Raw genomic sequence first — 27,378 nt, 5'->3', positions numbered from 1 at the left:
AACCTTGAATTGTGAGCTGACTGTGGGCCGCCGATGTTTGCTTCCACATTTCAAGGTATCTTGGTTATTGCGACTTGAAACGTGCTCAAATAGGTCATAGATGAAGTCGAATCTGTGTGAGCAAAGAGCAGAGGACCATGAGGGGCACACATCCAATTATTAGGTGCTGGATTACTGTAATTATAACGCATTTTCCCACTGAAAGTCACACACCAAGGCCTGGAAGAACTAAGACAGCTTCCAAAGATCTCAAACCAACACTGTCGAAGAGCTTTAGGCATTGAAAAAGAAATGTGGCATCAGTTGGAGCACTAGAGTCTGGCAAAAGAGAGTGGATTAGGATGAAAGGGACCCAGGGTGACATGCCAGTCAGGAGCCCCACGCTTTCTGGAGCACTGCCTGAGCATCTGCAGCCTCGATTTCCTTCCATGTAGAATGGAGATACTTGTTTTGGGCATCTCACAGTGTTGCAAAGATCCAACCAGTTGACAGATGGAGAGGTGCTCACTCTGGAGTGAGGCAGACTAGGGCTCCACCACTTCCCAGCTGCATGACTGCAAGCAAGAGGCTTAACTCTCTCTAGGCCTCAGTTTTTTTCATCCGGAAAATGGGGGTAAATCTTAGAATTTATCCTATAATGCTGGGATGAGAACGAAATGAGAATATGTATACAAAAGGCTGAGCATGGTGCCTGGCACATCCCAAGTGCTGATGTCAGTTGTTGTTATTATTAAAAAGCTCTATAAAATCTATTGCCACTGCAAATAAAGTCAAAGGCTTCCCAAGGACTTCTTTGTATCTTTCCTGCAGGGATGATGTTCCAGGCTATAAAGTGAGGGGTTTGGTGGCTTCACCCAGATCAGGAAAGGCGGGAAGAACGAACGCCTGGGCATCCTTGCCCCCAAGGCAGCAATGTCAGCACTTCCCCTGTCACTTCTCACTTGGTCCTGATCCTTTTTCATTTTTGTTCTAGGGTGCTAGTTAGTGCACACTCTTTGAAGTTCTCTAACTGTGCTTTGAGTGCTTTGGAGAAAAGCTGTGGTTCCATTAAAACGTCACAGATGTCAAAGGGGAAAGAGAGCAGAGTGAGCAAACAGCCCAAGCTCCTCAGTTTGCAGAGAGAAACCTGTGGCTGAAATAGAAAGTTTTTTACCCCAATCACAAAACCAGTTTGCATTATGACAGGGGCAACCAGCGAGCTGCCGTCTTACTCATCTGCACCCCTGTGATCTTTTCACTACAACAAACTGCTTTGAGAGAGAATGCGCTATAGTATTTTTAAAACATCACCATTTTTTTTTTGAGGAGGAAGATTAGCCCTGAGCTAACATCTGCTGCCAATCCTCCTCTTTTTTGCTGAGGAAGACTGGCCCTGAGCTAACATCCATGACCATCTTCCTCTACTTTATATGTGGGATGCCTGCCACAGCATGGCTTGCCAAGCAGTGCCATGTCTGCACCTGGGATCTGAACCAGCGAACCCTGGGCCAGCAAAGTGGAACACGTGCACTTAACCATTGTGCCACTGGGCTGGCCCCAAAACATCGCCATTTTTACAAGTCTGAAAACTCATGTGAAAATAAAAATAGCTGACAATGCTGTAAGACAGGAAATCTTTATTGGAGGGTTAAAACAAGCTGAAAGAGTGAATACTACCAATTCTGAGCTTCTAAGCTGACACTTTAAATGGGCTCCCTTCACCCCAATTCACAGCCCTCTAAGTGAGAGGGTGGCCACCTGGTATTCACATTTCTAAAAGTATTACAGGTTTTTAATAATTGTTAAATTTCCTTTAATTGCTACATTCCTTCCTTAGATATTAAAAATTTGTTTCTGTTATAGCTTCATGCTGGATGTGACACAGGTATTGAAAACTTTAAGGCAAGGGCTATTTTCCGCCCCTCTCTTGTAAAGCCTCCTAAAAATAGGAAACCTCATGGTTTAATTGATACAAATAGCTAAACCAATCATCAAAAGTTTCTGCATGTTTTCCTTAATTATCGATTTAATGGTGTGAATTTACAATTCATGAATGAATAAATGAATGTGTAATTAATTTATAATCTTAGCTGAATACTTAGTTTTCTTGACATCCTTACACTAACTAGAGACATATGGATCCTATAAACCCAAGGCTGGTCAATTTTACACAGAGCTCTAAGCTTGCTGTAGAAAATAGGTCACAGTGGTTAAGATCTTAGGTTCTTGAGTCAAGTAGACCAGATTAAATCTAGCTGTGGGATCTTGGGCAAGTCATTTAAGCGTTCCAAGTCTTAATTTCTCCATCTGTATAATAGGATTAATGATAGTATCTAACTCATGCATTTGCTGTACTTAGGGTACCTCATTAAATGGTAGTCACACTGCTAGTATCATTTTATATCTCCTGGGTCATTTTATTGATGAAACATTGCCCAGGGAAGAACATAATAATTCAAGTTGCTTCCATATTAATGTTTTCTATATTCGTGAATTGAAAGCATCTGCACATATATTAGTTTGACGTCTCAGAGAGACTGACATACCGGCTTTCTCTTAGCAAATTGAGAAGATCATCTCTAAAAGTATCTCTGTTCTTCTCCAAGATGCCCCGGACATCATACTGCACCTGGTTTAAAAAAAAATGAGAGGAGGAAGAATTGATCAAAAGAATAATTTCAGGTCATAAGCATCTCCTTTAAAAGCTAGACCCATGAAAAGAAGTTATCTCAATATATTTATACATTGGCTTCTGAAATTACTATTTCTCTACATACCAGATGGGCAAATATCAATAAGGATCTTAATTAAGAAGTTACCTCACCAGCGTAGTGTTTCACTCCAAAATTGTTGACTGCAACTCTGGGCTTCACGTAAAAGTGGTTATTCTAATAAAAAACAAACACAAAAGCCTCATTTCATTTACTGATTTCCATCAACTTCTAGGGAAAACTAAATACAACAGACAGCGAAAATAATTTCAAAACCCGCCATGTAGCAGAGATTTGAGACACCAGGAGAAGCACTTCATCAAAACCATGCAACTCTTGCCTGTGTCATTACATGGGTTAAAAATGTTAAACGCTATACTCATAAGCTAAACGTGGGCATATTCTGACAAACAGCCCCAAATCTATCCCTTTGGCTTATTTCAATTTAGCTCTAACAATCAGAGAAGAGCCTTGGTTTGAGAAAAAAATTAAATGTGGGAGGCATGGTGGGACCAACAGTCTGAGATATCCCAGATGTAATCTTAATCCACAATTTGTTATTCACACATAATTAAGAATCGCCAAGTTTTGACATACAGCATGTTGACTGTGTAACTTCTCCAATAAGGTGCTGTCTGTGGCTTGAGGAAAATGGCTTTCTTCATTGATAAGGGCTAGGAGGCCAAGTTTCTAGAAGGGGAAAAAGGTTAAATGAATTAAGATTTGAATGAATGTCTCTAAACCATTTTATAGCTCCTTTCCTCTCTCTATCAAGTCAGTGGTCAAGAGAAAAGGCATAGTAATTTCTCAGATTGAAAAATTCAGAATGATACCCTATAAAGAAATCCCATTAATTTAAATTCCGTATCAATATTCTTTTTTTAAAAAAATCAAACCGACCACAATTTAGTGGACAAAACTTTTCCAGTTGGCCAACCTACTATGTCACTTAAAATCTTAAGAGAAGCCGATTTGCACACTGTTGATTCTAAAATACCGAGTTCAGTGAGACAATAGGTTTGAGGCGGCCAAGTATTTAAATTCAACCTTGCACATTTACATGTAGGTTTCCAAATGGTCCATTGTGTTCTAAACATTCACAGCTTTGATGTGCGTGTTCACACAAGCTATTTTGTTCCCATAAATATGAATCAGCCCAGCTGGACACCCTTGAGACTGTAACAATTCTGCCACAATATCTTACCTTCTCAATCAAGTCTAGGCATTCTCCATTGTCTACCCAGTCAATATCTTCCCACACTAATCCTTCTCTGTAGACAGATCATAAAGGGCCAAGTTACAGTAAAATAGGGCTTTAAAACGATTTTAAAACAAAATTTTTTAAATTTTGAAATGGAATTCTCTGAATGCTTACCTGCTATATTCTAGCTGTTCTAAAGAAAAAATGTGCCTGTTGAAATATTCCTGAAGTTTCTCATTTGCATAGTTTATATTGAACTGCTCAAAGTGATTAACCTAAGGGGGAAAACCATTCAATAAGTATCTCTCACTATTACATATATAATACATACATATGATAATAGTATTGTAAAGGGGAAGAAAAGGCAAAAAAAGCTGCAGAAAAAAATATCAATGTTTGTTTCAAGAGATTTGCTTAATATCGGCCAATAAGTGGATAGAATTCATGTGTCTCGCTCCTCAGAAGCATACCTCAAAGTTTTCAAATCCAAAGATGTCGAGAATGCCAATAGATTTAAAGTCATCTTTGCCTTTGATCCTGCTGTTGATCTTCTTAATCACCCACTCGAAGCAGCGTGCATAAAGTGCCATGGCCAAGGAGTCTCTGCTGTCTACTGCCTGTGGGGACAGGAGACGTGGTCACTGTTTCCAGGTGACCACAAACACCAGGAAGGCAATTCCCTCCCTCCCTCACTTGGGAGACACGCGCTACACAGGGGCAGCACCTGTGCCCCCAACGATAAGTAAATCAATACCATCTAGGAAAACACAGATTCTAAAGGAAGGGTAAACTGGAGCTCACTTATTTACTTTACAGTAGGATTCACTAAGAATTCCCTTAAATACCAGGCTCTCAAACTCAACTTTACACATTGAATTATAGGAAAGAATCTGAACTTGTAGAGAGGTACAAATTTTCTCAGGTTTGAAACAATCATTAAGACCTGAGTTTTTTCGTGATCATCTTCTCATATTCTACTTTGCACACATAAATGTTTTCTTCATGGTATGGTCAGCATTTTTACTGATCTGATCAAGAAACAGATGTTGGATGGGCTAGCACATATAAATTGGCTCAAGGCCGTGTAAGAGACAAACATAAGTAACACAACATACTGTTGCATTGTTTTCATGTATAATAATAATAATAACACATTATTATGGCTAATGTTTATTTAGTGCTTACTCTGTGCTGGACATTAAGTACTTGGCATATATTTTTTACTACTATCCTTACAAAAATGCTGTGAATTGGGTATGATAATTATCCTTGTCTTACAGAGGAGGAAACTGAGGCACAATGAATAAATCTCTCAGGAACAAACAGCAATAAGTGGAAGAGTCAGGACTCAACCACAGGCCATCTGCATCAGACCCAATCCTCTCAAAGACTATGCCACACTGTGTCTTAGAAAACAATTCAATGACTTAGTTTGTTCCCCTCAATGTGGATGTCTTCTTTATTTTGATTGTGAACCAAATTCATTTGAGTCGTTTGTTGTACTTCTTACTTGAATCAAAGCCATGGATCTGAAAACCCAGGAGTGTCTCTTAAAACAAGCTTTCATAGCCAAGCGCATGTACCTGCTGAACGTTGAGAGGCGTGAGGATCTCTTCCCCCCTGAGGAACATTGATCTCTGGGTCAGAGCATCTGTGAGCTGCGTTGGGTCCAGCCCAAGTAACTCTGCAGACCTCCCCAAGGCTGGAAATGAAGAACAAGGCAAAAGTGGATGCACAGCCCTGAGAAGGAACAGCCATGGGACACCCAAATGGGTTCAAAGCTAACCACACACGATGACACATCAAAGCAGAGAACATTCCTGAATCCCTCAGGCAGAATTTATGGAACACACATTTTATTGGTACGTTATTCACTCCCCTAGAGAGTCACTGGTTAATAGCAGAGAACCTGGTGCTTAGACCAAGTGTGGTCCAGAGACTCAAATTGGGGGTTGAGGGGTGGTAGGGGCAGAGCCCAAGACCCTGTCAGAGGTTTGTGAGGTCCTAACTATTTTCAATAATAATACTAAGATATTATTTGCTTTTTTATTCTCATTTCTTTACCAGTATACGGAAGATTTTTCCAGTGGCTACACGACATGAGGCATCTCAACAAACTGAATGCGGGAGCAGATATGAAAATCCAGCTGTCCTCCATTATATTAGATATTAAAGAAATCTACAAAAATACAAGACAATGCCACTCTTCCGATTTTTTGTTTTGCAAAATCATCTTTTTACTTTAACATGCAATGCGTTTATTATTTTGAAATAAATTTTTAAAAAATGCCTCAGTTTTAATTTCTAGTGCAGTTTAACATCAACAGATATGGCCCCACATACACAAAAGCTCTCGGGGGTTCTCCCTGATGTTAAGGTTACTAAGAGGTGCTGGGAGCAAACGTTTGACAGCTGCTGACTCACAGCTCTGGGCCCGTCGGGAGCCGCCATCAACGTTAAGTCATGCAATTCCCAACCTCCATGCCCTCATGTGTTGCTTCCACCAGAAAAGTTTAAGAAATAACTACATCACTCTCTCCAGGAAAATGATAAATGACATAGCTATGTGCGCATTAACTCATTTAGTCTTGACAACACATCCCTGAGGCACTTCATAGACGAGAATTCGATAGTGTTGAGGGGATATATAACCCAAGGAAACGGCTCATGGCAGAGTCGAACCATGAACCACATATTCTGGCTTGACAGCTAACGGGCTTCACCACTACTCTATGCCACCCCTCGATAACTATGAAAAACCCTGGCAACACTATGTCCCTGACTCATAACATTTTTCCTACATCTAATCCTCGTCGCTCCTGTTTTCTCTTATCCGGCTCATTTTCCTTCTTTTTTAGCAGGAACGAGAACACAGCCACCAGCCCGTTCTGTAATCACTTCTCATACACTTTGATCCCTTATTGTTTGTCAATTCATACCAGATACAAAGTTCTGTAGCTCTCTATTGCAGGGGTCAGAAAACTTTTTCTGCAGAGGCCAAATAGCAAATATTTTAGATGTAAGTTTCCTATGAGGAAAAAGCCAAGGAAGGAAAGGAGGAGGGAGGGAGGAGCGAGCAATCTTACCCAATTTGAAGGAAACCTGCGCCCCACCCGCAGTGATGAATTCTATGTTCCCAAGATGTAATATACCAGCAAGCAGCCTCAACACCTCCCGAACTTCTTCTTTGCTAAACTGCATTACTTCCATCGCCATCTGGAAGAAAATGTATTTAACTTTTTATGTTGTTTTTTTCATACTAAAGAAAATGAAAAATGCTCATTGCTCAAGAAAATTATTAAGTATCATTGTAAAGGCAAGAAAACAAGAAAGAGATGCATCACCATTCACTTTTATACAATAAATACATTTAAATGATAAAGACACAGGTACACGTAAAAGAAAAGCATGATATTAAGAAAGAATTGCAGAATGCTGAGAGATAACCCAACCAATGAAATAAAATATCTGCTTTATGTACAAGCCTCCTATTTATGCCACAAAAGAATGACCTCAGAGTTATAGTAATGATGGTGATAAACACTTTTTTCTAGATATCAAGCATAATGGAATACTATTTTCTTATATATAAAAAATTGGTGGGAGGGGTAAGATTTCATGAGAGCCCTCCAGTGTCAACTCTGGGGCTGTCTTCATGGTTAGACGCAGCAGGGACCCACGCAGGGGGAATGAAATGCTCTCTCAGGAGCTCCATGGAGAGGAGAGTCTTTTGCTCCTCTTAAAATAGACACTGATGGAAAATCTAAATTCATCTAGATCTGTCTTTCTTAGTGATGAACTGCATCTCCATTTTTCATTTCTCCAAAGACTGTTTTTTTTTTTTGAGGAAGATTAGCCTTGAGCTAACATCTGCCACCAATCCTCCTCTTTGTTTGCTTAGGAAGACTGGCCCTGAGCTAACATCTATGCCCATCTTCCTCTACTTTATATGTGAGACACCTGCCCCAGCATGGCTTGACAAGCGGTGCATGGGTCCGCACCTGGGATCTGAACTGGCAGACCCCGGGCCGCTGAAGCAGAACATGTGAACTTAACTGCTATGCCACTAAGCTGGCCACTCCAAAGAATTTCTAAGGTCTTATCTTGGCCTCTGATAGTAAATGGAAGTTAACCTAACGCTGTTTTGGTAAAAATAAAAATAAACAGGCACCTACAGGAGCTGGTTCCCAAGAAGCATCGAAACGACTGAAGCCAGGCATCTTCTGAATTATGTCTAAGATTTGCCCATAAATTATGATTTAGGAGCCAGATTCTTGCCAGGAAAAAAGCTACCACACTCCTCCCTCCCCAACAAACACACACACACAACTGAGGACAGAACTGTTGGTCATACCGATGAAAATGACCTACAAAGAGAAGGTGGACCCAGAATCACTACAACGACCACACGAGACTGGGAATAAAGGAAACCACGCACCACTCTGCAGCAACAGAAATTGCAAAAGGAAACAACTGGAGACTGAAATATGAAAAGTTTAAGTTCTTCTCAAGGAAAAAACAACAGACAGGGAAACAGAATTAAAACAAAAAATTATAAGGGAAGGAGCAATAGCTATACTAAGAGATACATGAGCAACAAAAATAGGTACTTCTTTATAAGAGGAAATGCAAATCCACAAAGAATGTTTTCCTCCTAAAAATCAAACATGCACAAATTAAAGAAAATCTGAGATCATTTCTATTAAATTAGCAAATCATTTCTGAATGATAAACCTAAAATTGGTAGAACTGGAATATTTATGAACACTGGCACTATAAATTAGTGTAATCTTTTTGGAAAACAAGATTATGTGGCGGCATTGTGCTAGGCCACATATGCACCTAATCTTGTAATATTCAGAGAGGTTAAATAGCTTTCTCAGGCTTGCACAATCAAGACTCAAAGTCAGGCCCAATGGATCCAAAATCTAGGAACTTATTATCCATCCAACTCTATTAATTTCTAAGGACATAAAAAGAAAAAAAAAAATCTCCTGCGTAGTCTCGCATAACTTCAATGGTGGAAACTGGTTCCAAGGAAAATCTCGACAATAGAAAAAAAAAGCTTTATAAAATATTCATTACAGCATTATCTTACTACTTTCAGAGAAAAAAATTTCTAACTACCTTACAATTAGGCAAATCAAATATGGTAAATAAACTTGTTAGAACTGTGTAAAGCTTTTAAAGGAAATTATGAACATTATATAAAAACAATTATATTTATGATCGCTTTATGTAAGAAGTGAAACTATTTAAGAAAATCAAGCTGGGAAGAAAATTTACAAAATTGGAAATAGCTGCAACGTTAGTGCCTGTAGTCTCATGATGTGGGTTGCCACCACAGCATAAGTGATGAGTGGTGTAGCTCCACACCTGGGATCTGAACCCGGGCCACCCAAGTGGAACCTGCCGAACTTAACTGCTAGGCCATGAAGCCAGCCCCAGAACATACGCTTTAAAAGGGAGAATTTTATTATATGTACATTATATCTCAATAACGTTGACTAGCAAAAATAAAAAGACCAAGAATTATTTACTGAAGAGTGAAGACCATCAATTCATGGGTACAAACGGAAATTGATGCAAAGAATAACAACTACTAGTCAAGTGCTTATCAATTAAAAAAAGCCTATGGGAAAATAATTATTCAAATTTACTTACTCTAAAAGCAGACAAATATGGCTAAGAAAAACAGAATAATTTATTACACTCAAGACTTTTAAAACTTTTAAATTTGGTAAGGATCAAGTCAGACATGAGGAAAATAACAATAAAGCACCTATGCTGTGCAAAGGATAAGATTTTCTCTATGACTAAAGTTTTCCTCATATATTACAAGACATATTCAACACTAATTTATAAAAATTTTCTAAGCTTATCTTAGAATGACCACAGAAATGAAAAGCTTCACTGTTTAAGTCACCTACCTGGACTTTATTTAACACTAAAAAGAAATAAGATTTAAAAAAAACTAACTTTACAGTAGCAGAAAATTTCAAACTGCCAAATGAAAAATCTCAAAAGATGCCCCCACGAAAACATTCTTGGTTAAGCTCTGAAAATACGTACAAAGATTATATACGGAGATATGAATGCAAACGAATAAAACGTGCTTACTACATTAATAAATTTGTGACTTCTCTTGCAAGACTAACTAAGTGAATTAGTTAATTAGTTGGCAGTATGGTAATAAGTGGTAATTGCATTAATCACACCATGGGGTAATTTAACGGCCGTGACCAATTATCACCAGCGTGGGCAGGTGTGCTAAAACTGCCGGGAAGAGCCTTCACTTACTGTCTCTTACTGTCCTATTTACAATCTTTTGAGTAGCAATCTGCACTCCTTTGGCAAGAGTGGCCACTTTAAGGCTTATTATAATTACCTTATTTTCTCAACAATAATGCTCAAGACTTAAAGAAAACTCTGGGAAATTTCTCAGTATAGTTCAGAAGCACTATACAGCAATTTAGTTATAAAAGTGGCACAAAGTTATACAAAATATTTTTAACAAAGTCTTTATTACACACGTAAAAAAATAGGTGCTTGTGAAAGTGTGCATGTGGTGCGCTGGGAAGGGGGATAACAAATATGTAACACAGTCCCAACCATCAAAGACGGAAGGAAGCTTGGCTCATCACACTAGAAACGGAGAAGCAGGGGGAATTTAAGGTGCTTGATTGCCAAAAAGATTAATCTGGATACTCAGGGTCTCAGGCAATCAGCTGTGAGGTGAGATTCAAGACGGCAAAGGAATTTCAGAGGAATGTTGACCAAATGGAATGATTGAAATGATGGAAAGGGGAAGCTACTTACAAATTACAAATGAGTAATTTGATGGTAACTTATTGTGTAATGTAATTCTATATTAGGCAATATTATTTTATAATATAAGACTTGGTTATACTCCCAAGTTTGAACACTTGAAAGAGACTGACTTCTCAAGATTGGCAAAATGGAGGTACAAAGTCAGCTCTTTAAATCTTAATAAGATCCGACCCATGAGGAGTGAATTTATGCAAATATATATACACACATGGTCTCACACTGTTAAAAACCCATGGATATTTCTGGGAAAGCCCATACGGTCAGGAAATCCCAGTCCTCGCCCACCCCCGGCATGCTGGAAACATTCAACAGTTGTTTAGTAAAAGAATAAAGAGAGTATAGCTCATCAAAGAGTCTTGGTACCTCACACACATTTCATCAGCCACCATCCTGGTGGGTCAAATGCAGGCAATAAAATAAATCAGTTGTTACTTCTGACTTGAAATAGCTTTTCATCCTGACTAATAATTTATACTGCCACTTGGAAGGCTGATTAAAAACTGGCTATGAAATTTAGCATATGTTCACTGTGTCTGCCCCCAGGAGAAACTAGGCCCCCCTCAAACTGCTCAAGATACCTCACAGGTACTTATTTATATTAATGACAGTGGGTGCCAATGATGACTTCTAAAAATACATAAATTCTCAATGGAATAAGCAAAAGTCTTAAAAGATCTTATTGCATATACTGACGTTGAATGTATACTGACACTAAAATCGATAAAAAGAGTGATTTTTTTATTTGCTAAAAATGAACACCAGGGGCCGGCCCTGTAGCTGAGCGGTTAAGTTCACTTCCTCTGCTTCTGCGACCCGGGGTTTCGCTGGTTTGGATCCTGGGTGTGGACATAGCACCGCTCATCAGGTCAAGCTGAGGCGGCGTCCCACATGCCACAACTAGAAGGACCCACAACTAAAATATACAACTATGTACTGGGGGGATTTGGGGGAGAAAAAGCAGAAAAAAAAAAAAGCTTGGCAACAGTTGTTAGCTCAGGTGCCAATTAAAAAAAAAAAAACACCAGAGGTGACATTTTCATACATAACTCATTGAAATAATTTCTCTCCATTAACATTCTAACACATTCTGCAAAAGTCCTTGAACCCCAAGAGAATGTGGTCCCTTCTCTTCCAGCAGTCCCAAAACCTCTGGGAAAAAGAGCGTTATGGAATTAAAGGATGAAGATACAAATTTAAAGGGGATTTGATTTGGGATGGAAATGCTGAGAGGAATTACATTATAAAACAGCAGTCTAATCTGTTCTTGTAGTTTTTATTTCTTCACGGGGCTTCTGCGTGATTTGTTTTCTGCAGTCTCCTTAGTACCTAGAACAGAGCCCGGCACACAGCAGATGCTCAAACATGTTGAATATACAAAATCGACTTCAGCCAGAAGAGTTTAGTCACTTCTGTGTCGCTCCTGGTTACAGAGAGCTGTGCAAGGCAGAAAGATGAGCTAGCTGGTCTTGACAATGATACTTATGATTCCCATATTACAGAAATTATGACTTTAGGAATGTAATCATATAATGTATATTCATAGACATTCATTATATAATCAAATTCATATAATCACATAATAACGTAATCATTAAAGTTGACATTCATTATAAAAACATTATAACAGAGAGAGAGAATGATAAAGAATAAAATAAAAGCTTAGAATTCTGCCTCATGAGATAACATTTTTGGTATATTTTGTTCCAATTTTTTTTTTTTAAAGATTTTATTTTTCCTTTTTCTCCCCAAAGCCCCCAGTACATAGTTGTATATTTTTTTTTAGCTGTGGGTCCTTCTAGTTGTGGCATGTGGGATGCCATCTCAGCATGGTTTGATGAATGGTGCCACGTCCACACCCAGGATCCGAACTGGTGAAACCCTGGACCACCGAAGCAGAGCGTGTGAACTTAACCACTCGGCCACAGGGCTGGCCCCTGTTCCAAGTTTTTTTACACATATAATTACTAAATATAGATGATATATATAAAATGTTTTTGTTTTTTTCGGGGGGGGTTGTGAGGAAGATTGGCCCTGAGCTAACATCTGTGCCAGTCTTCCTCTGTGTTGTATGTGGGACGCCACCACAGCATGGCTTGATGAGAGGTGTGTAGGTCCTAGCCCAGGATCCGAACCTGCAAACCCTGGGTTGCTGAAGCAGAGTGTGTGAACTTTACTATGCCACTGGGCCAACCCCTAAAATGCTTATTATTTTTTAAATAAAGGATTATATAGTGCTGCATCCTGTCTTCCTTACTTAGGTGATAAGCGAGTTTTTCCACATTATTAAATATACTCGAGCATGTGTTCTGCTTGCTGCAATGGATCTTATTTCATGGATATAACAAATTATTTCAGCCATTCCCCAATTCCTAATTCTTGTAGGTTTGGGGGGAGAGAATCTTATTTTTTGTAGGAAAGAATATTTTTCCTCTTTTCTGAAAAGTTGCACCTTTATTTTTGTTTCTTTCCTGACTGCGTGGCTTAGAACTTCCAGAAGAAGTTTAAATAATAGTGAAAATTACATGTTCCTGATTTTTGCTGACATTTCTGATGGGCTGACACTAAAAAGTAATTGCGAAGTAAATATTTAAAGGATCTATAAATAAAATATTGATAAGTTTGTTGTGTACATTCATTATGTCAATTTCATGTATAAATTTCCTTTCCTTTCTGGATGATATATCCTTTCATCAGAAGAGGAAACTTCAAATGCCAAAACCTATCATTTCAATTTAAAAATAAAAGCTAGCAATCACTGAAACTAGGCCAAGCTCCAAAAGTTTACTTGTAGCTAACAAAAAGAACAAACAATTCTGAACCAGAAAATGATGCCTCAAGAGGGACGCATCGGAGCACCCTCTCCAGGCACTCCTAGGACAAGGGATGGCCTCAGTGCCCAGTGCACCCTAGTGGCCAGTGAGCTAACCAGTAGGGCACTGGCCATGAAACTAGGCCTTGGATAATTAGGAGTCTGTCTGTCACCAGGAACAATGTCCTTCTATCACAAAGCATTGTTCTCCAGCTTCAAGAAAGAAGCAAAAATAAAACAAAATAGAAAAAAAAAGCCTGAGACAAGTCTTTTTTTGCAACTCATCAAAAATAAGAATGAGTTTTCCTATTTATTCCAACACATGATGTTTTCAGCAAAGACAGTAATAAGTGTGCTGTGCATGGAGAAAGTTTGAATAGTGAGAGAAACCTATAGGACCAAAATGAAACTGGGAGAGAAAATTAAAATACTTAAAAAACATTTCACAGGGGTTGGCCCAGTCATGTAGTGGTTAAGCTCACGTGCTCTGCCTCAGTGGCCTCGGGTTCGTGGGTTTGGATCCCAGGTATGGACCTACACATTGCTTATCAAGCCATGCTGTGGCAGTGTCCCACGTACAAAGTAGAAGATTGGCACGGATGTTAGCTCAGGGCCAATCTTCCTCACAAAAACACAAAACAAACCCTCAAAACATTTCATAAATCCAATTTGTAGGGCCACACTCCATGCTGCTGAGCATACACAGCAAAAGGTGTTGTCAGCAGGGGGCTTTCTGTTAAGAGGGTAAAGAAAGTAAAGATGGTGAGGGAAATATCTCTGTGCTACAAACGGTAGATTGTGACATCTTTAAAAGAAAGGCAGAGGGAAAGATGATCATGATATTATAGCCTAGTCTGTTTATAATTTCATTTTCAATTTAAGGATACACACATGTGAAATATACTCATTTAAAAAAAATACATTGATTTCATTCCACAAGGCATCCTTACGAACAATAAGAGTAAATGGGGGTATGGAACAGAGACTCATCGACAAGAACTAGAAAGACAATCTGGGGTGCACCGAAAGCAGGTACGACCCACCTCGTGGTTTAGAGTAAGACTGCGTTTAGATACTGGCTCTATCAGGTACTGTGTGTGGTCAGGCTGGTCATCAACCTCTTTGAGCCATGGAGTGTAGACAACCCTAACTCCTACCCTCACAGGGTTGTCAGGAGCAGCTAGAGAGATGGCCGACACGAAGTCCATATGGTCAGCGCTCAATGTCAGCTGCACTCATGATGATGAACCTACTGTAGACCCGTTGTAGCCAGCCACTCTAGTTATCACTCCGGCCAAAGAATTAAGACTATACTGACAAAATCCACCGGCCACACTCAGTCAGGCAGGGCAGTGAATAATGCTCGATGATCAGTCTTCCTCAATGCAGTCACCTTACAACAAAGTCCTTGTGATATTCGAGAACTTCAAGAGCCTGTACGTCTACACCTCAGTGTCTTTAGATGACTACTGTCTGCTCAATCAGAATTGGTTACCAGAACGAGGCTGTGAGAACAGGATGAGACCCTAACAGTCACCGGGTCTAATGGCTGACAGATTTGTTTTTAGCCACACAACCAGTTACCGTAACAAATTTTACTTGTAAGGTCAAAAACGGAGGATCTGCCTGCTCCAGCACCAAGCCTGATTTTTGTTGAATACGCTGATCCAAGTTAACCACCCAACTGTCCCTGAACATCACAGACATTCTCCCGTCTTCTAAGGAGAGATTCCCTTCCAGGCGGGAAGTCTTTACCATGACTTGGAACAAGAAGGAAGCACCTACTCTCACACAGTGCTGCAAATGTAACTACTTCTGTTTTTATTAAAAATAACTTTTTTAGAAACAGAAAATAAAACCTGTCACTCTTAATAAGGAAAAATAAGGAAGTAACTTACAATAACTTCCCTCAAGGATTCCTGGTCGCTGATTGTCTTGTCTTCTACACATCCAGACTGATTCAAGTAGTGGTAGTTTTCTGGCACAGATAAATAAAATTCTTCTACAGAGAGAAAAAGGGAAACGTAACATCAATACTTGACCAGCCAGGATAAGACAGAATCCAAAAGAGTTTCCACTTTGTGGCTTTTGAAAATAAAGTACAGGGGCCAGCCCCGTGGCCCAGGGGTTAAGATTGGCATGTTCCCCTTCAGTGGCCTGGGTTCGGTTCCCAGGCTCAGACCTCACATCACTTGTTGACAGCCATGCTGTGGCGGCCACCCACGTACAAAATAGAGGAAGAAATGACACAGATGTTAGGTCAGGGTGAATCTTCCTCAAGCAAAGCAAATAAAATAAAGTACATAAATAATTCTATGCTCCTAATAGTTCCCTATTAAGATAAAAAAGCTCTTTCTTCATCATCATCTAGGGAATATAGGAGGAATTTAAGTAAACTAGATGGGATGGTAGAAAATGTTACTAAAAAAAAAAACGGATGAGGATCTGTTTTGTTTGTTTTCTCTTGAAAATCAAATGTTTAGAAACTAGCTTTATTCAGCTGTGTTTTAAAAAGTAAAACCAGTTGTAATTTATATTTTTTATAAATATCCTTTAAATCAGAAAAGAATTAAGATTCTAAAAACAAACCAACAAAAATTTCAAGATTTCTCTCTTGATGATTTTCCCTGTACATCATTTGGCTCTAAAATGAACTCACCATCATCTGGAACTTTCCTACATTTTGTTTCAGTTGGTGAAACATCAACAAAGTCTACAAAATGTCTTCCCATTTAGTGGTGATTTTTAAAGGTGAAATAAGTTGCAAACAGGCATTTCTCTGCCGTCGTCCTGGTCACTCACCTCTCTCTTCGTGTTCCAGCCCTGCCAGCAGTGCATAGAATATGTGATAATTCCTTTCCCCAGGATTCTGCCTTACTACTCGGTTCTAAGGAGAACAATCAGATTTCTTTTCAGACATGTTTCCTCTGCTTCATTAACACAAACCAATAATTTCTGAAAATTGTTATTGTGGAAGAAAATGTGAATTAAATCATGTTTACTTACTTTTTCTAATAAATCTTCATGTGAAAAGCAATGGCGAGTCAAGGAACAAAACAAGGATATGACACGCTCAATTACTCCTTAATTTTCTATTCTCCATTATTACCCAAATTCATTACAATTCCCTGTTCCTTTGACATTGAGACTTCCGGTGCCAGAAGACAAGCCAACACAGCATCGACTATTTCATCTAAATCCAATCTCAAGTGTGATCCATGGTGCCCCAGGAGGTACCAAACTGACAGAATTGATCCCAGAAACAACTATCTGAAGTTTGATCATGAATCCAATTTTTCAGATTATGGACATATCAGAGATTTTCTCCTAGAATAATTAACAGGTCAAGCATAGTAATATCAGAGCAATAAGCAGGTAGCACTAGAAAGAAATGCTCCACATTCATTATCTGTCCTTATTAAGCAAGAACAGTTTCTACTTAGAGAGTCAAATACTACAGACAAAAGCTAAATGAAACAGGATACAATCTACGATTTTCCCGCCCTGAATATTTCCTTTCTGGCAGATGTTCAGCTGGACAAACTTCCCAAAGCGACTGGAGTTGTTGTTGTACACGGTCTTGGCGTTGCCGAAAGCTTCCATGATGGGGCTGTGAAGGGAGTGAGGACAGCGGCGAGTGTTAATTAGGGTAGATCTGAAAACAGCAAGAGCATTCCTCATGAATGTCAAAATAGACGATTACAAGAAAAATCTGAAATCGAAAGGGCCTGTGGTGGTGATATTTATTTACAGAAGAGCGAGATTTTCAAAGCACTTGCTGAAATGGGTTTATAAGGCATATCCATTTGAAGGAGAGATCTTACAGCTGGTTGTGTAGGCACAGGAGGCCACCCAGAGTTAAGGGGACTCCAGTGGCTCATCCCTGCACAAATTAGCTTGGGCTTTATATACACAAGCCAGGGATGGCACAGAGAAAGCTCCCACTCAAATTCTAGGAACTCAAAAAGTCCCAGTTCTGAAAGTCTCATTTGTTCTATGTCCTCGGGGCAACTCATTTAACTTCTTTGAGTCTTCTCCAGCTGTAAAATGTGGTCAGACTAGATCGGGGGGGTCAGCACATTTTTTCTGTAAAGGATCAGATAATAAATATTTTTGGTTCTGCAGGCCATGTGGTCTCTGTTGCAAATACTACTTCTGCTGCTCCAGCTTGAAAGCAGCTATAAACAATACATAAACGAACGAGTGGGTCTGCATTCCAATAAAATCTTATCTATAAAAACAGGCTGCAGGAGGAAGATGAAAACACTCTAGAGATGGATGGTGATGATGGCTCCACAACAATGTGAACATACTTAATGCCACTAAGCTGTAGAGTGAAAAATGCTTAAAGGTATAAATTTTATGTGTATTTTACTACAATTAAAAAAATAAAGTTCGGGGGCCACCCCCATGGCCGAGTGGTTAAATTTCCACACATTCTGCTTCAGTGGCCCAGGTTCGCAGGTTCAGATCCCGGGTGTGGACCTACTCCACTTAACAGCCATGCTGTGGAGCCATCTCACATACAAAATAGAGTACACGTTTTGCACAGATGCTAGCTCAGGGCTGATCTTCCTCAAGCAAAAAATAAAATGAAGACTGGCAAAGGATGTTAGCTCAGGGCAAATCTTCCTCACCAAAAAAAAAAGTTTGAATGCTGAAAAAAAAGAAAAACAGGCTGCTGGATATGGGCATCAGGCTGTAGTTTGCTGACTCCCCAGACTAATTTCTAAATAAGAGATCTGTGAAGTCCTTATTGGCTCTAAAAATCTTACCAGGCACAAATCAGACACTGGGCAATTATATATTTTAAATAAAATTCTGATGATACCTCACCACACAGCCCTCTTTCAAAGTTCTGAGGCTCACTGCCATGGAATGTATCCTCGATCTTCTGCCACATGAGAGGCTACTAAAATGCCATTTTGCTCATAAGGCAAAGGACCGAATGGGGCACAGAGGCTTGCTCATCTCTACACTAAGCCCTCTGCTCCACAGCGGTTGGAGGCTGAAATTTCTGCTGATAACAAGGCCTTCAAAAAGCTATTGAAGGGCTCTCTGCTAGGAGGCGGCTCCAGAATGTTCCTCAGAATCCCTCACCCACCAACTCAAACCTGGCCCAACAATGGAGTGTCAGAGTTGTTGCTCAGGTTATTAGAAATCGTTATGCGCATGTCAAGACTTTTCCTTGAGAAATTGTAAAAGAAAAGTCAAGAAAAAGAGAAAACAGACCCACTAATTTTACTTCTTCCTTCCACAAGCCATACTGTGAGGAAAGCAAATCCTATCAGTTGGAAACAAGAAATCCAATAAAGAAATACCTGCTTTCAAGAATAGCTTGTTCCACACAGGATGTCTTCTCCTTTGAGGACAATTCCAAAGATTGTTGACTGATGACTGACAAAAACTTGAGGATCAATTTAGTGCTTTCGGTTTTACCTGCCCCACTCTCACCACTGAAAGATAAAATGAAGATGTTCGTGCTTCTAAGTATCATTTGTTTGAAAAACCACCCTGGCCAATGTCACTACAATTCGTCCACAAAACTGTTGAAAAGTGGGAAAGCACAGATCAAAATGCCCATCTCAAGAGATGAGTCCAAGCAAGTGAAGTCCTTTCTCCAGCTGGCCACACTGTTTCTGCGTCACGCACGCCTCTGTCGGCGCATAAAGGGAACAGAACTACCTTCACTAAGTTAAGGTAAGAAGATGGACGGTGCCTTTCGTGGAACATAAGCTCTGCAAGTAGAGGGGTCTCTGTTTTGTTCACTAGACTGTCCTGGATTCCTCAACGGTGTGGCACTCGGTAAATGTGTATTAAATGAGTGGGGACCTTAAGAGTATCTTCCTGGGAAACTTAAAGCAGGTAAACACGCATAAATGCAATCATTCATCAATATTATTGAGGGGATGAGGTAATTGACCTGCAGGTATTCGACCCAACTAAATCATTTCATTCCCCAAATAATCCTGAGGAGGAGGCAGCGGCTAAGCATCTGAGTCAGAATTTAACACAAGGTCTGTCTGAGGCCAAAGTCCTGCAGAAACCGTGCTTTCAGGATAGTTAAGGAAAAGTGAGCAACTCCATGCAGAGGGAGGGGAGGCCAACGAGAGAAGTAAATAAGAGATGGGTTGTAACTTAAAGGATAGGCAAACATGGCCGGGCAAAAAGAAAAGGGGAAGGATCTGGAGTAAGACGACAATGTGAGCGAAAAGTGCAGAAACCAGAAGAGCCTGGCAAGATCTGTATGGGACTGGGATTCTGGTTAGGTCAGCTGGACAGAAATTAGAGGCGGGGGAGAAAGAAGGGTGAGAGGCTTGAGGTGACCCCAGGAGACGGAAGGCAAAGACTGAGCTTAGCAAGGCCGCCCATAATGAACACAGTTCTGGAGGTAATGCTCCAGCAGGAGCGAGGGGTCCCTCAGGCAGATCGGCTGTTGTCATCATCTAGGTGTGCGGTGGTCGGGTCCCAGACACAGAAAGGAAGGTACAGAGATGAGAGAGATTTAGAAGGAGAAACTCACTCACTTTTGTGTAAGACACCATGTCAGTACCATGGGGAGAAGAGAAGTAGTAAAAAGGCAGGGAACTTATAAGAAAAGCAAATTAAAGGCATAAGTAACAGTAGAGCAAAACCAACAATATCACAAGGTAGCAGGTTAACAACTGCTAAGCCGGCAACAGAAACAGATGAGCTCCACCTGTGTTCTGAAGAAGAGGCCCTCGGTGAGAGCCAAGAGCTGGGAAGTTATGAAAGGGGAATTTTGCTGGAAACGTGGTAAATGATTAAGCACACGTAAGACAAGGAGAGGAAATGACTCAGAGGGGATACCGTCTGCACCCGCCCGGGTGCCGCAGGCCCACAGGGATCTCCAGTGGTCTAAGCCAAATGCAATAATTCCATTTCCCTGGCCAGTGACAGGGTTGGCCATGGGCAGATGTCAGGATTTCAGCCAAAGAGACTTAACATCAAGTTGCTGACGGCTCCTGGGAAGGTTTGCACACACACATAAGAAGCCAGGCAGAAACCCTCCCTTGCTGCAGACAACAAATACCTGGGAATCCACACCTATCTTGAGATCATAAAGTGAAAGCCAAGAAAATCAGAGAAGCGCCCAGTGGGAGTGGCTGAATCCACAGCCGTGAAAGTGCCCTGCCTGGTGTTGTCTGAGATAATAAAGGTCCATGCAGGTTAGGCCAACTTTGGTTGAGTTTTCCGTTATCAGCAACGAGAATCTTCCTAGGACAGGGCTTAGCATTCATCTTTGCATAACTGGTACCTGCCTTGCCCGGCGGCTGGCACACAGGAGGCATTTGGCAAGGATGGATTGAATGAGTAACAGAGACACTAAATGAAAGTTGCAAGAAGAGATTTAAATAATTCTCCAGGTTTTTAAAAGATGTTCATCTACCTAGCAGTTGATGACTAAATTCTTTTAAAACAAGCAAACGAAACTTAAAGGGATAAGTTCTCTAGCTAAAACATGTGAGGCAGAAATAATGTTACGTGTTCCCCAAACCCACCTCTTTATCCTCCAGCACACAGAAGTAGATGACAATTCAACCTCCACTGTAGTAAGAACAGCAATCAGTTAGTAACAAGGGTCGGATATGGCCAATTAAACAAGAGGGTAGTTGAACAACTGAGTAACAGGGATATACGCCCTTTCCACGTCTGATGGCTAAAACCCCCCTTCATGGTCCTCTGCTCTCTTGTCTTCCACACCCCCCTTCTGGGGCCCTCAGGGATGACAGGTCTCCAAAACAAAAAACAAAGTAACATTCGGAGTAAAGTCAAGATTCTCACCTTCCCACATGGGGCTGCAAAATAAGCAAGAAATAAACCATTCCTGTGTTATGCCCCTGAGATTTGGGGGCTGTTTGTTACAGTGATTAGCATACCTTGACGAACACAATGTGGCAAAAATACAATTATGGAAAAGATACCGTTCAAACTTGACAGCAAAGGCTTCGTCAAGGAGAAGAAAACCCAGGACTCGCAGTCGTTAATCAGACACAGACATCAGTCTATATCAACCTTCAGCCGTATTCTTTCTCATTGTAGTATATTTTCTTCAAGCATCTTCAAGTATATCTTTTTAAATACGTAAGTAAAACTTGAAACAAAAATAAAACTCAGATTTGTACAGTGCCCTGCAAGAGTAATTCTCAAACTTGGCTGCACATTAGAATCACCTAATATAGCCCTAATCTGAACCTATCACGGTAGAACTCAGTCATCGGTACTTTTAAAAAATTTTCCAGATGATTCTACCATGAAGCTAGGTTTTGGAACTACTGCTCTTGGAAGTAGTCACACATAATTCAGATGGGACTGCACCAGGAGATAAGAAGTGGGATCACAGTGTTACATGATCAAGGCAAAGAATAAAAATACTTAAACTATTCCGAAATTGTTAAAACCCAGCAATATGCCGGATGTCCCATGTCAAAGTAACAGGCCTTTTATCCTCGCCTCTTCCACCTCCCCCACCTCCGCCTGAGACTTTTAACATGCCCATGAAAACAATTTATTGAGGGTCAAACCAAGGTGATCTTTGAAGCAATAGAGAAAGAGCATCTCCACAGGTATTCCTTCCCTTCTTAAATATTCACACGCCTACTATGGTCAGGCCGCATGAAGGGCTGGGAAAGCAGTCCTGAACAAAAGAGCCACAGACAGCATCTGTCTATGATCCAGCAGTAGAGAGAGATCAAAGAGTCACAAAGTATGGTCAGTGCTGTCAAGTATAAATCTCGGGCGACAGGAGGATTCATAATTTAGATGGAGGATAATGGTTGAGTGAAGATGTTTCTGGGGAAATGACATTTGGATAGAAACTTGAGGACATGCACAGGAGTTAACTGGGTGAGGACCGAAGGAAGGGGTGGGGCATGAGGCTGCCAGAGGAAACTGTTGGATGCCCTGGAGGACGGGAAAGCAGCCTGCAAAGCCACAGTTGGGGAATCGAAGGGACAGCGCTGGGGTCCTACTGAGGCCACTGTTTTCCAGTCAAGCACGGAACTGATTCTTTTAAATAGGGGAGTAGGGTGGTGTGGAATATCATGAATCACACCCCCCCAACATTTAAAAATTAACCGTCATTATAATGATATATATGACATAATATACATATAATACATTATATATTATGTTATACATGTGTGATACAGTGGTTATAAGAAGTATATACTTGGTCTTTGTCCTCTTCCTGGCAGAGTTCCTAAAGCACTTGGAATTTCCTAAGGGACCAGAGTGATTGTTTAAAGTCTTTTGTTATGTTAATGAGATGACTTTTAGAAAGCCCTTAGGTAACCAAAAGTTGGGGGGCTGGTTGCCAGGGGAACCAACCACGTGCTTAGAGGGGACGTTCCTCCCCTCCCCCCACCTAAGGGGAGGGCAGAGGGGCTGGAAGTTGAATTCAGTGACAAATGGCCCATGATTTAATCAGTCATGCCTAAGTAATGAAGCCTCCATAAACCCCCAAAAGGACTGAGTTTGGAGAGCTTCTGGGTTGGTGAACACATGGAAATTCGGGGGAGATTCATTCAAGCTCTGTGCCCTCTCCCCATACTTTGCCCTCTGCATCTCTTCCATCTGGCTGTTTTTGAGTTACCTCCTTTTATAATAAACTGTTGATTCAGTCAGTAAAATGTTTGAGTTCTGTGAGCCGCTCTAGCAAATTCATCACACAGAAGGGGTCACTGGTACATCTGATCTATAGCTGGTCGATCAGAAGTACAGGTAACAACTTGGACTTGCCTGGGAATGGCGTAGATAGTGTCCAGGTAGATAGTGTCAGAATTGAGTTAATCATTTGGTGGACTATATAATACAATATATGCTATATAATACATAGCATGGATATTATAGCATTATAATGATACATATAATTAGGCATGTACTTCTTTGCTTGTTGTAATTATAGAACTATAAAGCCAAAATAAATTTAAGAATTAAATACAGACCAATAAAATTCAAAATAATTTAACCCTCTGGTGGACGTCGTTCTGCTCAAACTGAAGAGCTCGTGGCAGTGTGACTGCCTTATTGCTCCTCCTCGAGCCTGGCACGCCTATTCTACCACGGAGCGTGTGGTGACTCATTTATTCCACCTCTTTCCCCATTCCAGCCACTGTAAAAGAGTAACTCATACAGCAATTATGATCTTATTTCACCTTCCCTTACAGCAAACACATCACTTACATATCCAGTCCTACATTTTTCTCATTAGCCCATGGCAATTATAGTCCCAACCCTTGGCGCCAACGTGATTGCAAACACAAACACGGGCTTCGGAGAAAACGTGCTCACCCAGATGAACCCAAATGAGCTTATACTGTTAACAAACTTTATAAAGATGATAATAAAAATGAAAAAGAGAAAGAGAAAGAACCCAAAGCACTGGAACGGGGCCTCGGAGGATGTATCAAAAGTTTTGAGAGTTTTTCGTAGGTAGAATGGAAAGTCACAAGACAGTTTTGAAGCAGGAGGGTGTCGTGATCAGGATTTAAAGATCAGTCTGTGTGGAGAATGGACAGAGGGAGGCAAGAGACGACACAGGGAGACAGGATGTGAGGGCAGAAGGGTAATGAGAGGGGGCAGCAGAGAGGAGGAGTGAGAGGCTCCAGGAGTGACTGTGGAGGGAGAAAGGAAGGGATGCTGATGGCCCTGGTCAGGAGGGTGGACAGGAGGCATGGGGAATGACTCCTGAGAGCCCAGGGAGCTCGCTGGCATGAAGACCTGGGTGTTGGTAACACATGAAACTGTCTACGTAAGATCGTACACTTTACTGTATGCAACTTTACCTTCGTTTGGGGGCTGTGGGAAGAGACTGACTTCTTGATCTCAGGCTAGGGACCTGGTAGGAGAAAGAACCTACTTGCTGAAAATGAGAAGCATGAGAGGACAAACACATTTTGGGGAGGAAACCAGGATGAATTTAGGACATGCCACCCTGAGATACCCATGAGACAACTCTGTGTTGATACCTTAGAGGCACTGGGACATACGTCCAGAACTCAGAAGAGAGACTGGAGGGGGAAGGCATTTAAGCCTGGGGAGTCATGCAGACCCAGAGAAGGAAAGGCAGGTTGGTTAGAAGAAGAGCAGGTGGAAAATGACAGAGGAGCGGAGGAATGCCCAGAGAGCAAGGAAGAAGCCCAGAATGATGGAGCCCCATGGAGGAGAGGGGGTACTTTGTGGTGTAAGGGGGGTGTGGAACCAAAGGTGCATCTTTCTTTTCTAAAGACGAAACATTCTGGAAATTTCTGAATGATAATGCCAATGATGCAGTAGAAAGGGAGAGGTCAGAGAATCAGGGGCAGGGAGGCTCAAAGATGAAGCAAAGTGACCAGGAAAGCAGGAAGGAGGGATCCGGAGCACAAATGAAGAAAAGGACCTCTGATGTGAACAGGGCCCTTCATCCACCCCACAGGCTAGTCTCCCAGTCCAGTGCAGGTATCAGCAAACTATGGCCCCCAAATCTGCCCTGATGTCCGTTTATGTAAATACAGTTTTATTGTAACAAAACCCGGCCCTTCATTTGCTCCCTGAGTGCTTTTGCATACCAAGGGTAGAGTTGAGTGGTTCTAACTGAGACAGTTTCACCCACAAAGCCTAAAATATATACTCCCTGGCCCTTTACAGAATACCTTGCTGACACCTGACAAACATTCTCAATCCTATGAATCAAATTCCCCTGGTTCACATGGTTTTCTCAAAATATACATGGATCGCTCCCTCCCTCACTTGCTAGATGACTTAGGAAGCTTCACCACTGCCCTGAGGATTTAGTCCAAAGGTCTTAGTGAGCAGGACAAAGCCCTTAAGGCGGCATCCTGCACCAGGAAGTAGAATTCTGTTCTGAAACTAACACAGGGAGACTGAATTTCAAATCCTGTGTCTGTTGCTCACAGCTAAAGTCTCTTTGGCAAGACACTCAACAGCTCCAGGCCTCAGCTTCCCCACAGAAAATGTCCCTTGGTCTTCTCTGAGGATTACACACAAATTAGTCTTTCCTGATGAATGTCAGTTCCCTTCCTCTGCTTTTCCAATCCCAGCCCCTTCGTGTCCCTTAGCAAATCCCATAGCTTTACAGGCATATCTTCTATTTCCAAATATCTACGTTTTTGCAAATGCTTCTGTGCCCTTCCTCCCCTCCATGCTGGCCATATTCCTACATACCCTTTCACTCATGATCACATGTCACTTTTATGAAATACTTTCTTTATTCCTTCTTGAGCATCTACTGCAACCTTCTCTGAGCAACCACGTACACATTTCTATCACAGCATTTGGCAGGCTGTATTCAAATTACTTATCTACATCAGTTTCTCCCCATCACAGTAGACGTTCCTGAAGGGCAGTGAGCGGGTTTTATCCTTTAATCTCCAAAGCCTAGCATGTAACTTGCTGTATCACATGAGCAAGAGGCTTGACTCAGGCCTTACTCTGCTTAGTGCCCCTCTCAGTCAGGACACAAGTTTTGTTCACTGTTCCAAGTCAATCACTTCTAAATATGTTACTAGAAATAGAAAAAGACCAAACACCCAATTACCGTTCCAGAATATAAACGACATAGTCAAGAAGAAATCGTTCCAGTTTTGGAAAACAAAAACACGTAAAGCAAGCAAAGGTCCTAAACCCACAGTTGCCCTGGAAATGCCTCCTTTGATTGACAGCTCTTGAATGCTGCCCCTACTAGACCTTGTTCTGGGCAATGAGTTTCACAGATGAATTAGCCACAGGCCTTGCCTACACTATCTATCTTAAAAGGTCATATATACTGAAAAGACCATAATAAACTAAACTCTGCCTGTCCAATACAATGTCTGAAAAACTGAATTCAATGAAAAATGTGCTAGATCAACCAAGATCAAATGCTGACCTTGTCAGTGAGTTGAAAAAAAATTTCAAGTTTTAAACTTACATGTTTATATTTTAAAAACTATAACAGCATAAACATTCATTTAAATGTGCACAAAAAGATAAAACTAGAGCTTGAGAGGTAACAATCTTGAAAGTAAGACCGACCAACAAAAGAGGCTTGGACTAGAAGCCTAGAGACGTGACATTGCCAGCAACTAACCGGGGACCTTGGCCAAGTGACAGAGGCTCATAAAGTGAGGGAAAAATTGATCTATGAAGTCGTGTCCAGTTCCAAATAGGCCTATTATCTAGTTTCAAAGGTATTAGCATGAGAATGTTTTGAAAGTAGTAAAACGTTATATCCACCAGGGGGCAGATCATGCCTGAGGAAATCTAAATAGGGCTACTGTGCCGGGCAATTTTTATTTTTATACTCAGTTTTCTCTTAATTCCCAGAGCCCAAACCCCCACTAAAAAAAGGAACTGCTGGTGAGATCTATTAAAAACCAAAACACATTTTAATGAGAAATCTATTCTTAAAGACTCTGTTCCCTGAGTTAATTTAGATAAATACAGCTACTCTTTTCACAGCAGCATTACACAATGAGAGCTTTCTATTTGGGATCCACTCCCGTCCCCTTCACCCACCCCATTCCCCCCACCTTATTTTTAAATACCGCAGTCTTCGGCATGAAAATGCCAACCCCTTTCTGTTTTATTACACAGACACATACATAGATATATATGTATATGCACAATGATCTCACTTGATTTTGCACTTTCTCCCTAAGCTGCTGTCTAGCAAGCTATCTATTAGTCATGCTCTCATCTTTTCCACTGAAAGTAACAAATACAAGCAATTATCAATGGCAAATATTTAGACACCTAAGTCTGGAAAACAATTCAATCATCTTAAAATAGATTAAGTTTTCTTTCTTTCTATAAATCTTATTAAATTATATTCTGCAAGCTGAAAT

At 40.8% G+C, this 27,378-nt stretch overlaps 1 protein-coding gene across 1 annotated transcript in view; it reads right to left on the bottom strand.

Annotated features, from left to right (window-relative positions):
- Positions 1 to 27,378, bottom strand: part of MYO10 (myosin X) — a 210,197-nt gene that overhangs the window by 77,351 nt on the left and 105,468 nt on the right. Inside the window, exons 5-18 of the mRNA XM_014837346.3 lie at positions 18,853 to 18,987; positions 17,017 to 17,141; positions 16,538 to 16,551; positions 16,334 to 16,418; positions 15,430 to 15,533; positions 6,978 to 7,107; positions 5,475 to 5,593; positions 4,362 to 4,508; positions 4,066 to 4,166; positions 3,895 to 3,961; positions 3,288 to 3,380; positions 2,799 to 2,867; positions 2,526 to 2,608; positions 4 to 112 (exon numbers count right to left, since the gene is read on the bottom strand). Of these exons, the coding sequence (XP_014692832.2) occupies positions 4 to 112; positions 2,526 to 2,608; positions 2,799 to 2,867; positions 3,288 to 3,380; positions 3,895 to 3,961; positions 4,066 to 4,166; positions 4,362 to 4,508; positions 5,475 to 5,593; positions 6,978 to 7,107; positions 15,430 to 15,533; positions 16,334 to 16,418; positions 16,538 to 16,551; positions 17,017 to 17,141; positions 18,853 to 18,987 (1,381 nt within the window). The remainder of the gene's footprint in view (positions 1 to 3; positions 113 to 2,525; positions 2,609 to 2,798; positions 2,868 to 3,287; positions 3,381 to 3,894; positions 3,962 to 4,065; positions 4,167 to 4,361; positions 4,509 to 5,474; positions 5,594 to 6,977; positions 7,108 to 15,429; positions 15,534 to 16,333; positions 16,419 to 16,537; positions 16,552 to 17,016; positions 17,142 to 18,852; positions 18,988 to 27,378) is intronic.

Source organism: Equus asinus, chromosome 10 (genome assembly GCF_041296235.1).
Source record: "Equus asinus isolate D_3611 breed Donkey chromosome 10, EquAss-T2T_v2, whole genome shotgun sequence".
NCBI lineage: Eukaryota > Metazoa > Chordata > Mammalia > Perissodactyla > Equidae > Equus > Equus asinus.
The sequence above is the reverse complement of the archived record's forward strand: the minus strand, read 5'-3'. Positions and strand labels throughout refer to the sequence as shown.